This window comes from Alligator mississippiensis, chromosome 6 (assembly GCF_030867095.1).
Source record: "Alligator mississippiensis isolate rAllMis1 chromosome 6, rAllMis1, whole genome shotgun sequence".
Lineage (NCBI taxonomy): Eukaryota > Metazoa > Chordata > Crocodylia > Alligatoridae > Alligator > Alligator mississippiensis.
In genome coordinates this window covers 54,655,336-54,671,530 of record NC_081829.1, presented here as the reverse complement: position 1 = coordinate 54,671,530, position 16,195 = coordinate 54,655,336, and the positions used below count along the sequence as shown (strand labels likewise).

Genomic DNA, 16,195 nt, shown 5'->3' with positions numbered 1-16,195 from the left:
AAGCAGCGACTCCAGGGTTGCATCAGTTTGGTACACACACCATTAGTGTGGACAGAACCTATTCTAGTATATTCAAACCTATCATAAAACCCTTTTATTTGAGCTAAAGAAGAACTTTCATTTAGTTTTCTCTTTGTTATGGGCAAACCATGGGAGGATGACATCTTTATACTTATTAAATAGGTAAAGCTGTCTGTTGAATGTGGTTTGTAGTACAAATTATTTGATATTTTTAAATGAATTCATGGTTGCATACATACAAACATTACAAAAATTAGGGAGGATACAATTTAGGGGTTTGGCATCTGGAAAACAGGACTTTTTTTCCTGAAGGAATAACTTTTTTGGCAATGAATAAGTCTAGGAGCTCTTATCAGCCATAGAAGAAAAATACAATCCTGTGCACTAAAACCCTGACCACAAACATCTCATTGAAGTCAACAGAACTCTTTGGATTAGGCCCTACTAGGAAATTTCAGATGATTATCCTGTAATCCGCAAAGAGCAATAAAGGAGGTCATTAGCTTGATCTAAAGCATGGCTTATTTTTCAGTTCTTTCACTTGACAGTAATGGTCAAGTTTTCAGAAAGGAAGGCAAAAGCTCATTTGCAGTTGTATAACTAGAAACATCAGCAGTTACTTGTATGTGAAAGAGACCATTTTGATGTGTAGTTGCCCATTACTTTAGGTAAATGTGTCATAGCAATACAAATGCATTTTTATATATGCACTTCATGCAATTAAAAAAAAAAGTAGTCTTATGGCAACAGGTGATCTTGCTTCAACAATAATGAAATATACTATTATAGAGAATAAAGAATTACCAGTACAAGTTTCCATACAGAAACCATACAAGTTTCAGCAGTATCTTGCCAAAAATAGTGCACATCTACATGTGCAATTAGCACAGCTGAATAAACTGTGCTGCAGTTCATGCCACAGTTCATTGCTCCCAGGCACAGCGTATTCATGTGCGCCTGGGACTGCAGCACACGGGGCTAGAGCGGTGCAGCCCCAGCTGACAGTGGGCCCTAAGGGTCAACCTGCCAGCCAGGAGCTGCTCTGCCCAGACTCCACATGCTGCAGAGGGGCTGGCAGGGGCATGAGGGTGCTACAGTGTGGTGCTAACTGTAGCTCCCTCATGCCCCAGCCAGCCTGGGTCACCATCCACACATGCATTTGAGTGCATGTAACTGCTTCTGTTGGGCTGTATTATCCAACAGTGGAGTTAATTAGTTTACTGTGGCCTAATAGTACCACACATGTAGATGATGACACTTTACTGTGGAGCTAATTAGGCAACTTGCAGTAAAGTGCACATGTAGACACACCCATAATATACTTTAATTTTCCTTTTTTTAAACCCATGTTGTTTCTTTGTCCTCTTAGATGTTTCCTATCTCAACACACAGATAAAGTGAAATGTATTATACTAAATGTTCTGATACAAGCATCACTAAAATAAAATGGTTATTGATATTTCTAATGACTAACTTACTGAGTAAAATATAAGGATTTAATGATTATATAGGGTCATGTTGGAGACTATATTTCACTTGCTTCTGAGGCAAGGGCTTTTTCCATGCAAGGAAAATGAAAATACTGCGTAAGCTTTTTTTTCCTTTCAATTAACTTGCATGAATGCAGAATCCTGCCATTAAACCCATAAGAAGAGATGATGCATAATTGGGTTATTTCTATCTTTTCCTCTACACTCACTCTTCCTCTCACCCCTCCAAAATTAGCAACTTGAGTTGGTTAAACTGTTCAGTAAACTTCAACAGACACTTTAGACATGATCTCAGTTTTAACATATATCATTTACTTACTACTTTCATTTTACCTGAAGTTTGAGTTGAATTATTTAAAAATCATGAAAAAAGAAAACGAAAGCTCCTTTGTAATTCCTTTCTAATTTTTATAAATGTAAAGAAATATTTATATCCAAATATTATTTTCTTCATTACCACTTTAAGGAATGTTTTAGTATGATTTTACAACCATCATATAAGATTTCAAATGTCATATACTTCTTACTAATTAACATTTTATTCTTACTGTTGAAATACTGTACGTGGTAGCAATGAAATGTCAGTTACAAAGGGAGTTCTGACATTGAGATACATGGCATGGTTAAAGTACCAATAGTCTCTGTCACTGACATTTTATTCCTGCCATGAATTGCAATAATAGCTCCATGGCACAAGTCAGATTCATATTAAGCACAACTAGCGTCAAATAATCTGTGTTGCTTTCATCCCTGGTATAACTTCAGTGATTTGAGTGGAGTTACTCCAAAGCTGAATTTGGCTCCTTGAGCTTAAGATAAAGCTGATAGATGTCTTTATTAAAATCTCAGGAAATTCTTACAGCTTGATGGAGGTTAAATGACCTTTAACTATAAATGAAATAATTACAGGTTTATTGTCTTTTTAGTTCTCTGTGTGTATGTTAGAGAATGCTTTCATAGAAATCTCATGACATGCAGCCTGTTTTTAGAACTGCAAACCCTCATGACACTTGCAGGATGGTTGTATATGCCAGACCATGCAATGTGATTCACAAGTAAAATTAACTTAGCAGTGATGAGCCAAACAGTTTGGAAAAATGTGGACACCTCTCAACCCGAGAGGATAAGGAAGGTCCATCTGCCACCACTAGGGTGGATTGTATGTCAGACATACCACATTACATGCTTCCTTCTGTATCAGAACTTCAAAAATTGCTAGAGGAGGTTCTCATAACTTATAACTTCATGAAAGCACATGAGAGCCTCCCTCCACTAGTGCTTACTTCTTATCTGCACTGTAGCCAAAATAAATAGAAGTTACTGTTTCAGAGTTGTGGAGGGGATTTTAATTGCATTTTACATTAGAGGTGTGGACAGAAGTTACATTTTTCATGTGATGGGCCCCTTGAAAGTGGTCTACAGCCTTGCCCTTACAGAAAGGCAAGGCTGTAGAGCACTTTAAAAGTGCCCGACTGCATGATAATCTGAACCCCTGTTACATGACTTCTGAGGAAGGTGCTCCAAAGCAGAGCACTTTCATTAATGTCTGTGAACACACACCAGGAGCAGGGCTGGGCTGATGCAACCCATCCCCACCCCTGGTACTATCTTCAGAATGGGAGGGGGAGAAGGGAGGGGAGGGAGTTCCGTCTGGGGTTTGCCCAGTTTGTGCCCCCCTGCTCCACTTCCAGTCCACCCACCCCACCCACCCTCCAGTGCAGATTTGGCAAACCCCAGATGGAACTCCCTCCTCTCCCCCTCCCATTCTGAAGACAACACTGGAGCTGGAGTGGGGAAGGGGGGTGGGCAGGGCTAGGGAAGAGTGACTGCAGCATGATGTCAATCCAAACTGGAGCTCAATCCCCTCAACCCCCCAGACCCAGCAGCAAATGTCTGTTGGGCCAGGAGGAACACTGTAACTCACGATGCTTCCTGCAAAGTGCCACGAGTTACAGCAGAGAGCTGCATTTCTGTCAGTGCCCTCAAGTTTGTAGGTTGCAAAGTCTTTGAGCAGGGACTGGCACTTGTACATGTTTGTCTAGCACAAGGGACCCCCATCTGGATGGTCTCTAGAAACTATCTCAATGTACACATTAAAAAATCTAAGTGGTGTTCTTCAGCTATGACCTACATTTTTGGGTTAGCATCATACCAGGTCTTACGTTGTCATCCTTGTCTTTGTCCATTTTTATTCAAGTTAGTTAAAACTTGTTTTTTTAGATAAGCAGAACCAACTTCACCTTGTCAAATGCTTAATAAAATCTTCTGAGATATTTGGGCTTATTTTCACTACATCTGACTTGCAAACATCTTTATGGTAAAGTCTGGTTGCCTGAAAGGTTGGGATGGATTCAGATGGGAATCCAAATCAACAACTAGCTCTCTAGAGCTCTACTTATCACTGTGTTGAATTAACTTCTAGCTCTTTTCTTGCTCCATCAGTGTTCTGTCCCTCAGTGAATACTCTACATCAACATTTACAATTGTTTTCTGCCCTGAATCAACCCAACGTGAAATTTACCCATTGTTTACATCAACTCTGAATATGGTCCTTCGTACATCCCATTTAACATCACTTTTGAATATCAGATCTTTCCAAATTCTGGTCAATCTCTTTTGTGGATCAACCAATTTCTAAACTTATCTTAGTAACCACCATGGAACCCATGAGGGTTCCATGATGGTTAAAGGGGATAAAGTATTTCTCCATTGGGTACTCTTATTTCTTCTTGCTGCTGCGCCACATATAGAGGTTGATGACCCTGCTGCTGCAGCCTTGGATTTTTTAAATATGCCAGTAGAACTGCAGGGCTTAAGGGGGATCACAACATGTGCAAGTGAGCTTGCCAGCCCCACAGAAAGTCCACTATAGCAGCCAGGCTGGGACTAGAAGTAGGTTTTCCACCCAAAAAAATAGGAAATCACTTCAGTAGCGGGCTCGTGTTTTTAGATCCAGAGGTCTTTGGGTTTTTTCCTTCGTGCTGCTGACCTGCTCAAGAGCATGGTGTTACTTCTTAAAAATGACTTTCCTGTCCATACATGGCTCTTATTCAGCTTTACACTTAGCACTTGGAAGAGAAACTGTGTAGGATTGGTTTGGCTCTTTTGGCAACCTGCTTCTGAAGTATAATTGGCATTCAAATATAGTAAATTACTCAATTTTACTTATCTCTCTGTATTAAATCCATTAAGTATGAAACTTCATCAAGAAGGCAAAAGTCCCATATTTCAAATGGATCATTAAACAATACAGAACACAGAGTTCATTTAAGCCATTGTTTGTACTGAGTGCTACAGCATCTGGTAATGCTGCTTCTGCAAAGAATTGGTCAACTGCTGAACAAGAAGGGCATAAAAAGACTTGATCATTTGCAGCTTGTAACTGGCTTCTTAAACCTTTTTCTAGAAAATTGTTATTGTAACAGTATAAAACACAAAGATTTAAATGGAAAGAAGAAGAAATGACACTACACAAAGAGGTATGGCTTTTTCCCACACTGCACCCTGTTTCCATATGTAATTGAAACATCTATTTGAGTTCAGGAGCAAGTTGCTCATGGAATTACTTGCATATCCTTGTTCTGGTGAAGTGGGAAGAAAGAGAAGACATACAGAATGTGGTTTAATTAGGTTATAACAAGGGTGTCAAAGATCTGGCCTGCAGGCTACATTTGGCCCATAGAGCCACACCATCCCCTGGAGGGACCATAGATTCATAGATTCATAGATGTTAGGGTCGGAAGGGACCTCAATAGATCATCAAGTCCGACCCCCTGCATAAGCAGGAAAGAGTGCTGGGTCTAAATGACCCCAGCTAGATACTCGTCTAACCTCCTCTTGAAGACCCCCAGGGTAGGGGAGAGCACCACCTCCCTTGGGAGCCTGTTCCAGACCTTGGCCACTCGAACTGTGAAGAAGTTCTTCCTAATGTCCAGTCTGAATCTGCTCTCTGCTAGCTTGTGGCCATTGTTTCTTGTAACCCCCGGGGGCGCCTTGGTGAATAAATCCTCACCAATTCCCTTCTGTGCCCCCGTGATGAACTTATAGGCAGCCACAAGGTCGCCTCTCAACCTTCTCTTGCGGAGGCTGAAAAGGTCCAGTTTCTCTAGTCTCTCCTCATAGGGCTTGGTCTGCAGGCCCTTGACCATACGAGTTGCCCTTCGCTGTACCCTCTCCAGGTTATCCGCATCCTTCTTGAAGTGTGGCGCCCAGAATTGCACGCAGTACTCCAACTGCGGTCTGACCAACGCCCTATAGAGGGGAAGTATCACCTCCCTGGACCTATTTGTCATGCATCTGCTGATGCACGATAAAGTGCCATTGGCTTTTCTGATGGCTTCGTCACACTGCTGGCTCATGTTCAACTTGGAGTCCACTAGGACTCCAAGATCCCTTTCCACCTCTGTGCCACCCAGCAGGTCATTCCCTAGGCTGTAGGTTTGCTGGACATTTTTCCTCCCTAGGTGCAGCACTTTGCATTTCTCCTTGTTGAACTGCATCCTGTTGTTTTCTGCCCACTTGTCCAGCCTATCCAGGTCTGCCTGCAGCTGTTCCCTGCCCTCCGGCGTGTCCACTTCTCCCCATAGCTTTGTGTCATCTGCAAACTTGGACAGAGTACATTTCACTCCCACGTCCAAGTCGCTGATGAAGACATTAAAGAGTATCGGTCCAAGGACCAAACCCTGCGGGACCCCACTGCCCACACCCTTCCAGGTCGAGACCGACCCATCTACCACGACTCTTTGGGTGCGACCCTCTAGCCAATTCGCCACCCACCGGACTGTACAGTCATCCACATCACAGCCTCTTAATTTGTTCACCAGTAAGGGGTGGGATACCGTATCGAAGGCCTTCCTGAAGTCCAGGTATACGACATCCACCCCTCCTCCTGTGTCCAGGCGTTTCGTAACCTGGTCATAGAAAGAGACTAGGTTGGTCAGGCACGATCTTCCCGCCACAAACCCATGCTGGTTTCCCCTCAGTATAATTTGTCCTGCCGGGCTCTCACAAATGTGAGCCTTGATAATTTTTTCAAATACTTTACCAAGGATGGAGGTGAGACTGACCGGCCTATAGTTGCCCAGGTCCTCCTTCCTCCCCTTTTTGAAAATGGGGACCACGTTAGCCCTTTTCCAGTCCTCCAGGACTTGGCCCGTGCGCCACGAGCGTTCGAATATTCCTGCCAGTGGCTCTGCAATGATGTCGGCCAGTGCCTTCAGCACCCTCGGATGGAGCCCATCCGGGCCTGCCGTCTTAAAGGCATCCAGTTCTTCCAAGTGACTCTGCACCACCTCAGGATCTACGCATGGAAGTCTGGCGCCTTGCTGCTGCCTCTCTACAACCCCAGTGAGAGACTTGTTGTGCCCCTCGCTTAGGAACACTGAGGCAAAGAACTCGTTGAGGAGTTCAGCCTTGTCCCCCCTATCTGTCACCAATTGCTTCTGTCCATTTAGCAGGGGTCCTATTCCTCCCTGGGCCTTCCTTTTACTCCCTATGTATCTAAAAAACAATTTCTTGTTGTCCTTTACTTGGGTTGCCATCCTCAGCTCCATGGTAGCTTTGGCCCGCCTAACTGCCTCCCTACAAGCACGAGCAGAGGAGGTATATTCATCTTTAGTGATCTCACCCTGTTTCCACTTTTTATGTGCTCCCCTTTTGGCCCTTAGGCTGCCCTGGATTTCTCTGGTCAGCCATGGAAGCCTCCTGGCCCCTTTCCCTCTTTTGCCTCGCTCGGGGATCGTCTTGCTTTGTGCCCAAAGGATCGTTTCCTTTAGGCACAGCCACCCTTCTTGGGCACCCATCCCATCAAAATTCCTACTCTGCAGTGCTTCCTTGACTAATCGCCTGAGTGCAATGAGATCAGCTTTCCTAAAGTCTAGCACTTTCACCCTACTAGTTACCTTACCCACTCGCCGTCTTATGTTGAATTCTATCATAAGGTGAGCACTGTCTCCCAGATAGCTACCGATCTGGAGGTCCCCTATCATGTCATCTCCCGTTGCCAATACCAGTCCAGGACCCTCCCAACATGCTGGATTCAGTGCCAGCAGCACTTGCTCTGGCAGGTCTAGGACGTAACCTGTGCAGTCAGACCTGAATCAGCCAGAGTAAGAGCTGGATCCGGCATATGAAGGAGAGAGTCCACAGGCCCTGCTTCCAGTTCTGTTTTATTGGGAAGATGGCTCCTTATGGAACAGAATGCACTACCTGCTGTGGATCCCTACCCGCTGCTACCTACCCACCCTACCCTGTCCCAAACACCATACCAACCAACCCGAATCTCTAACCTACTGTGGGGAAGGCAAATATACCCATCCTGCCTCAGCCATACCTGGGTGGGGTAGGGAATGTTTCTTCCTAGCTACAGAGCTGGCAACTAGTATAGTGAGTAAAATCCAGTTGTACTCTGGTCTCAATAGTGAAGGAACCAGAGCAGCTGTTCAGATGCAAAGTATGGGTTCTGAACAAGTAGGGCAGGAGTGAATACATCCTCAGTTTAACTGGGTGGGCTGCTCCCCATAAGTAGCTTCTGGCTGGGAGCATGGCTTTATGCCCCACCTTGGAACCTGAAGGGAAGAAACACTGCTGCCCACAGAAATTTTCAGGCGTGGGAAAAATTCTTAAGTTAGGTCTTGCTCCCTACCAGACACGCATATACCTCTTTGCAAGTATTGAATTATGTTCTTGACTGCTTTTAGTTATGTTTCTGTATTTTACACAAGAATAACATAGGTCTACCATGGTTTTAATGTAGAAAATAAAATTAGTAAGTTTTATGTAAAAATCATTTATAACCCCCTTAAAAACACCTGCCACCTCTGGACAAAATTTGAGTTTTGGCTCACCTGATAAAGATGCTGTTTATTCACCCACACGTCTACATAGATTCAGTTATATATGAGATTCAGAAATACTGGAGCTAGCTTCTGGATAAGATATTCTATTCATGTGCCCTTGTGTGTTTCTGCCATCATTTAGCAGTGGATAAAGATTATGGGTGCCTATACACATGCTCTGATGCATTCTAATTGTGACTCCCACAAAAAATATTTTTCTAAATCTGTACTTGTACATCCATAGGGTGTCTATACATGTGATCTGGTGTGGGTGGGTGTATTTTAATTAGAGTATTTCTCAGGGAGCTGATCTAATTAAAATGCTGAAGCATTACATGTATTCGGTGTTCTGTGTTTCAAAATGGTGGTGGTGGCACTTTAACCTAAAGCTAGTTTGATGAGTTTTAGTTAAAGCACCCCTGCCACCATCTTGAAACACCTTGGAGCAAACTCGATTAATTGAGTCTGCTGGAGTGTTCTAATTAGAATGCTCCAGCATGCTGCGGGGTCGTGCATATTCAGCATCCCATATTTCAAGACGGTGGTGGGAGTGTTTTAACTAAAACTCATAGAATGAGCATCAGTTAAAGCGCCCCCACAGGCATTTTGAAATGTGGAACACTGAATACATGTGATGCTGCAGCATTTTAATTAGAGAGGTTCTCTGGGAGCCACTCTAATTAAAATGACCCACCCACCCAGAGCACGTTTATATACACTCTATGGATGTACAAGTGCAGATTTAGAAGAATAATTTTTGTGGGAGCCACAGTTGGTCCTGGAAGCACAAAAGCTGAGCTAAATAAAAGGGTCTGGTGTTTGGCTTTGGAGGAAAAAACTAGAAACAAATTTAAGTGGCATCAACACTCCCTATTTTTTTAAATACAATTTTAGGGCCAAAAAAGGGCTAAAAGTTGTCTTTGTGCTAGCTGAATGCTATGTTACTGCACTAACATGTTTTAAGGGTTGCCACTAGATGGATAGTTTTCTTAAACATAATGAACACTTTGGCCAAAGTACCAACTACAGTTTGCTGTGTTTGATAGAGTAATTTCATTCATATATGTTAAGATAACTGAACTAATTTTTTGCCATTGTTCTGGGCCTAAGCCATTGATGGTGCCATAGATGGTTTTGGAGGATCTTGTGGACAAATGTGGATCACAAGGGACTAGACTCAATACTCGGGTGCACAGTTGAAGTTCTGTGCATTTAACTCCTAAGCAGACATGAAAATATTTTTGAATTCCAGAAGTTTAACACATTTTAGCAAAAACATTTGTCTGAAAATTCATATGGGAATTATGTTATCTTCTGTTCATCTTAAGAATATTTTAATAAGCTAATTATACCAGCATTTATATAACATAGCTTCTGCTATGATTAGCTAAGCCATCACCCAGTGAAAATAGTAGTGAATAGACAAAGTGAACCATCTGTGAAAAACCCGTGGTCTGAAAGTTATTCATCTTCATTATTCAGGAAAAGTTGACAAATACATTGAAAAATAATCAGCTGGAGTAGCCCATAGTAGATGGCTTTCTTCCCTGTATTGAATGGTCCTTACAGTTAAAAGTAGTGGTGTGTATGACTGATCAAACTCCTAGGGAAACTTCCAATGCCCACCCTTAAGTCTCTTGGGCATCCCTAGGAAAGAGAAATTCAGTTAAGACCTCAGTTCAAGACTTCAGCCTATAACAGGATATTCAGATCGTTTTATCTCAAACTGTTGCAACTTCTACTAAGCATCTGAATAAAAAAAGTCAGACAAACTCCCACTTTGCTTTCTTGCTACCCCATGATAATTGGGTAGTAGTTTTTCCCTAGAATGATGCATCAATGATGAAAACACTTTGCAATGATCTTTCTACAGTAATGAAATTCACTGGACTGGAAACACTGAACATGATAAAATTCTGAATCTAAATTTCTTGTTGAGAAATGTAAGTACTTGTCTAGACATAGTAATAACAAGGTCAATTGCAAAATATATATTATTAATAAAGCCCACATGACAGTACCACTATGTGCTAGAAGTTATCACAAACTATGGCTTTGAAAGGTGCTCTCAGATAATTGGATGCATGTCCTAGGACAGAGGTGGACGATTATTTTGGGTGGAGGGCTGCTTACGGAGTTTTGGCAAGCTATCGAGGGTCGCATGACAGGCAGCCAGGGGCAGATAAATATTAATTTTCTAAATTTTTTAGGGGCCTCGCAGGCTGGATAGAATGGACTGGTAGGCCACATCTGGCCTGCGGGCTGCATTTGGCCCACCCCTGTCCTAGGATCAGTCACCTTGACAGCATGAACTAACCTTTGCTACATAGCTTCATAAAACTTTGGATAGATGTCTAAAGAAGAGTCTCTAAAAGGGCATGGATTCATGTATTGTCTGTACAATTAATTTGCTGTAGTTCATGGCAAATGGTAGTGATGATGCTTTTTTAAAGCACATGCATGCAACTATTAGAGAGCACCTTTCAAAGCCATAGTTTGTGATAACTTTTAGCAGATACTGATACTATCACATGGGCTTTATTAATAATACTAGCAAATTGCAGTCATGAATGACGGGGGGCAGGGGTGGGGATGGAGCACTGCCACCCAGTGTCCTGTGGTGCTGCTGGTCTGCCTCTGGCCCCATGTGTCTCCCCCTGCATCCCCCCTACCCCCTGCATTTGGCCCTTTGCACCCCCCTACCCCCCTGCCTCCATCCCCATGTGCATCCCCACCCCCCACATCTCCCCCACCCCCACCTCTGGCCCTGTGGCCTCCCCCGCCCCCTGTCGCTCCAGGTTTGGCCCCATGCGCCCCCTCATCCCCTGCCACTCCACTCTGTGCCACTGGCAGCTCCCAGGAATGGGGGGGGGGAGGGGAGCTTGCATGCAGTGGCAGCCTCCAACACCTGGCAGCACGCAACATGTTCCCCCTCCCTGCCTCCCCTGTGTAACAGCTAAAAATTGTGTCTAAGGTGCTTGCTAAACACTGTAAAAATCAGGCCAAGTGTTTTTCTGTCATTTATTCAGATATTAAGCTATATGTTGTTATTAAAAGCCTAATTAAAGTCAAAGATGTAATAAAGCCTCGTATGTAGTAATGAGGCCTAGTAAATTTAGCAAGGCCTTATAAAAGTAGTGGTAAGCTTTGTAGTGTAATTAAAATTAACCTTATCAAAAAAATGCAAGGCTTGTACTGCTATTAGTCAGTCCTAAAAATAATTATAATAAAAAACTCTAAATAGCTATAAGTTATCAGCATAGCTCATAAGTTATAAATTAGCTGGCACATCCAGAAATCATTTAAAAGGAAGATGCAGCTCTGTAAAAGAAACTACTAATTAGCTGCTGACCTGGATCAGTGGGACCGTGGATCTCAAGGAGCCCAAGGACTGAATACCATTCTAAAGGGGTCCTTCCCAGTACCCCTCAGACAGCGCTGATCGGGGATGCCTAACTTTGCGAAGCTTTGCAGAAGAGGAACTTGTCATATATCAGGCATCAGAGGGGACTGCCAATAAGTTGCCAACACAAATTATTATTGTCTGTCCTTGTTTTGTTACTACACGTAGTCGTGTTTTTGTTAAGTCAATAAACTTTTCTTACCTTTTTACTCCCCACCACTCTCTCAATGCCGAACCCTCCACAGGTGGCTAAGACACCCTCCCCCCTCTCCTCCCTCCCTCCCTCTCTGCCACCTCCCCCTCTCTGCTGGCTGTTGTTGGGGCTGGGCAGCGGTGGGGGGGGTGCAGCGGCAGTGGGGGTGCACTGCCACCGGAAACGCCCCTTGCCCTCCCCCCTTCCCTTCTTCCCCTCTTTTTCACTGCCTCCCCCCTCCCTGCCAGCTGTTGGGAGGGGGCAGACTGGTGGTTCCCTCACTCCGTCTGTCTATAACCCTTATAGCCAATCAGCGCACGCTCTCTAAGCAGCGCATGTGCAGTTGGCCCAGAGCATTATGGACGCGTAGACAGATAGACAAAGGCTTTTATTATATTATAATATATTTTCCAATTAACCTTGTTATTACTGTCTCTAGACAAGTACTTACATTTCTCAACAAGAATTTAGATTCAGAATATTATCATGTTCAGTGTTTCTGGTCAAGTGAATTTCACTACTATGCATTTACAATGGAAACACTTTGCAATGATCTTTCTATAGTCATTTCTACTCTTTTTACTACTAACTTAATACAGTCTTAGGAATCAGAAAAAGAGCCCAGTTTAACAACATTTATGTGTGCAATAGCCACTTCTTTTGAAGGCAGTGGTGTTATTTAAACTTACACCAGTGTAACTTAACTCAGAATAACTCTATTAGAATAGAAAAACATTCTCAAACTAAATGTAGGTATTCCAGTTCAAGATGGTAGTTTGCATCCAAGAGGGAAAAATGGCTTCTAATGTCTAGGCAAAAACTCCTTTTTTTAGAAGCTAGAGACTTCTTCAGAACAGGAAACGAATATATACGGGCTGGAAGTATAGCCATTCTACTGTTTTCAGGAAAATCTCTTTCCTTTTATTATTCTCCTTTCTAGCAGGTTTCTCTTCTACCAGACAGAGGTCTGAACTCAGTTTAGCATTTTGGATGACATAAATGCAACAACCAGATTATGAAGAAAAGAAAAGACTCCCCTCCCCCAAACTCTTAATTAGACCAGAGAGTTTGAGTAAGAAACAAACATGCTGGAAGGTTATTGCCCCCAAGTAAGATGCTTTCCTTCAGTTTCAGCTTAGGAACACCATGCCTCTTCTATTGACAGCTAACAGATCCTTTGGAGGAAATTCACATTCCTGTCACTGACAAATCTGGCAAAAGATTCACTGTGATACTATAAATCATGGTCTAGCTTGGGGGATTGAGAGCATAGGCTCAATGGGGACAAAAATGGCCTGACAATCTCCATTTAGAATGGCTTCTCATAAATGGAGGAAATTCTTTTTGTCCTCTTTAGAAGGATTTTCCATAGTTGAAGACTGGCCAAAACAAAAGGAATTGTAGCTCTTCACTCCATTCCTCTTAACAGAGGATCATACTGCCAGGACTCCTTCTTTCTGAGAGATAGCAACCACTGGGGAGTGAGACTGAGAGCACAGAAGACAAATTCTTTACCCCAGAAATCTCTGAATGCCTTTCATTTGATGAAGATGACACTTACTAGGGAAGCTATAAACCTAGTGTTGAATGATAACTCTGAAGGCACAAGAAAGGCCCTTCAATATATTTTAGAAGGCAACTAAGATTTATCTAAGAAAACTGTAGGCAACTAACCTACTTTTTTAAAATACTAAAGTTATTAATAAGAAAATTAAGTAAATAGCATTTCCTTAGAAGACAAATCAAATTCTCCTTGTATTTACACTGACACAACCTCATCAAAGTCTATATGGTTACACCAACATAACTGAAAGAAAAAAATGCCCTATAATCTATATTTTAACAGTTTTAGGTTTAGAAATACCAGTGAAGACTGAGAATTCCAGGATAAAAGTGACAATTTTAATAATCCGTTTCCCACCCGACCTATATTTAATTTCCAAAAATCTTTACAATCACTTCCTATTTAGTCATCAATATCTCCCCAGCTGCAGGTGGAAACAGTGACTAACTGAAACATTTATAGATGGAGAAACTAAAGTTAAGTGTGAGGAATCATTGCCAGAATCTGGATTGGTATTGAGGTGTTTCTGGCTCTGCGGGGATTTTTAATCTCTTATTGATATACGTATTTTGTAATTTTAAAAAGTCTCTTGCTTATGCAATCCTGTACATTTTCAATTTAAATGTTTTCTTACTTCTTACTCATCATCATTAACATAGATTATTTCTTTTATGGAAACTGAGCAAATCTTCATAGTGAACAAGCTGAAAATACCTTTCTCAGCGATTTAATTGCAGAAGACTTGCCTCTTTAACAACTGTGCTCTAAAATTTAAAGGAAAAATTGTCCTTAAATGTCTTAAATTAAAATGGCAATAACTTTCTGGATAGTTTAAAGAAGACAGCTGGATTTATTTCTAGTCAATGGTAATAACCAAAAACCAAGAATTGCTTCTATAAATTACCATAAAATATATTTTAGCACGGTGGAGCATATACCTACCATTATCATAATGCAAAATGGCAAGAGTCGAATATGTTTACCTGACTTCAGGTGCTGGAATTCCTACTACAATGCAGTCCAATTGCACTTTGGTTCCTTCAGGAACTTCCCTGCTCTTCAGTTTCTGAGTAAAGCGTGGTGGTTGTCCAATAGGCTCATCAGAATAGAAGGATGTAGGTGCTGACTCCGTGTTTGCCAATTGATTCATAGCTTCAGAGTTTGCCTCTTGTTGATCATCTGTTTTTTCAAGTGCATGCTCTGAGTTATTGTCAGAGTCTTCAGGTGTTGGAATAGAAAGTCTCTCTCTGTTTTCTGATAGAGTTGGGAAACTAGAGCTACCTTTTTGAGCATCCTTGTTTTTAGAATCAAGTTTGCTCCTGTAGTTTTTGCATGTTCTAGGTCTTATTCTTTCTGAATTATGTGCTTTGAAAAGTGAGGAAAGCTCTTCAATAAAATCTGCTGCCTTATTTAGGAATTCTTTCTTTGATTCAGCTTCAGAAGGAAGCTGTTGTTTCTTTAGATCCTGAGAGCTCTTCTTGGAACCACTGACATGATCATGACAGAAGTTTGAGTGCAGAGCATTGTCTGAAGTTGGCAAAGCTGTAGACTGGGCCACTTGTTTATTTGAAACTTTTCTCACAGAGTTTTTCAGCTGATCAGAGGGATAATATGTCAGTTGTTCATCCTGCTTACTTTCAGGTGGATTCTGATCAATTGCTTGTCTTGCCAGATTTACACTTTCATCTAACTCTTCTTGGCTCAGAAAGGCAGAGAGATCTGGAAGGTCATCTTGGGCAGTTACCTCATCTGAATTCCCAGAAGTATTGCCATAATGGATAGTGTGTGGAGATGGTTCTGATCTACTTCTTTCACTGTTCCCTTGATGTTTAGTGTCAGCTAAATAACTCTCTCTCAGAAGTTGAGATATTGAAGTAGAAGTTTCTAAACTGTCGTCTTGCATGCTGTCAACAGAAAGGACAAATAGGACCACGCCTCATCAACAGCACAGAGTTATATAGGCCTCTGAAAAGCAGAATACAGTGTTTTAAGTGCCCTTGCATGCTGAAAATTAGCTGCAAATATGGCCCCTTCTTTTTAAATAAAGTTGCTTCTGTGTATATTCAGGTTCAGACATGCAACTTTACTAGGTAAAATATTTTTTATTACTTTTTACTCTTGGCAGTCTTGCAGAGTTAAAGAGGCTCTGGAATAATCTCTTGTATTCTATTTCAGGTAACATACCATAAACAGAATTGTAACTCAGTTAAAATTGCAAAATGTTGGTTATGTAAGAGCCAGAAAGACTTATGAAGAACTGGCAATCAGGGGAAAATTACAATACTTTTAAATTGAGGAAATTTAATCTGCACATCACTGAGAGACAATAAATCTTTTGACCTCACAAAATCATCTTGAGGAGATAAAAATATGCAAAATAATTTTTCATTGAAAACTCCTAAAAGATATTGCATTACAGGAAAATGCAGGTACAACATCTAGTACACTTTACTCAGATTCTCAGTGTGCAATTAATGTGCCAAATTATGAACATCTTACATTGTGGATAAGATGATGCAGGATACTCATTTTGTAAATTAAATATGTAAAATAAAGAAAAATGGACCTCTATCGTATACTTCAACTTGATCGTCCTTTGTGTTACTAGCTACTTAAACCCCTTTCTTAGAGTCGTGGGGCACCTACAGATGTACTGGACGCCTGCTTCAATGCGTGCTAATTAGCACA

At 41.8% G+C, this 16,195-nt stretch overlaps 1 protein-coding gene across 1 annotated transcript in view; it reads right to left on the bottom strand.

Annotated features, from left to right (window-relative positions):
* Window positions 1-15,465, bottom strand: part of MYPN (myopalladin) — a 96,494-nt gene extending 81,029 nt beyond the window's left edge. Inside the window, exon 1 of the mRNA XM_059729881.1 lies at window positions 14,491-15,465. Within this exon, the coding sequence (XP_059585864.1) occupies window positions 14,491-15,410 (920 nt within the window). The 5' untranslated portion in view covers window positions 15,411-15,465. The remainder of the gene's footprint in view (window positions 1-14,490) is intronic.
* Between the last annotated feature and the right edge of the window lie 730 nt (window positions 15,466-16,195).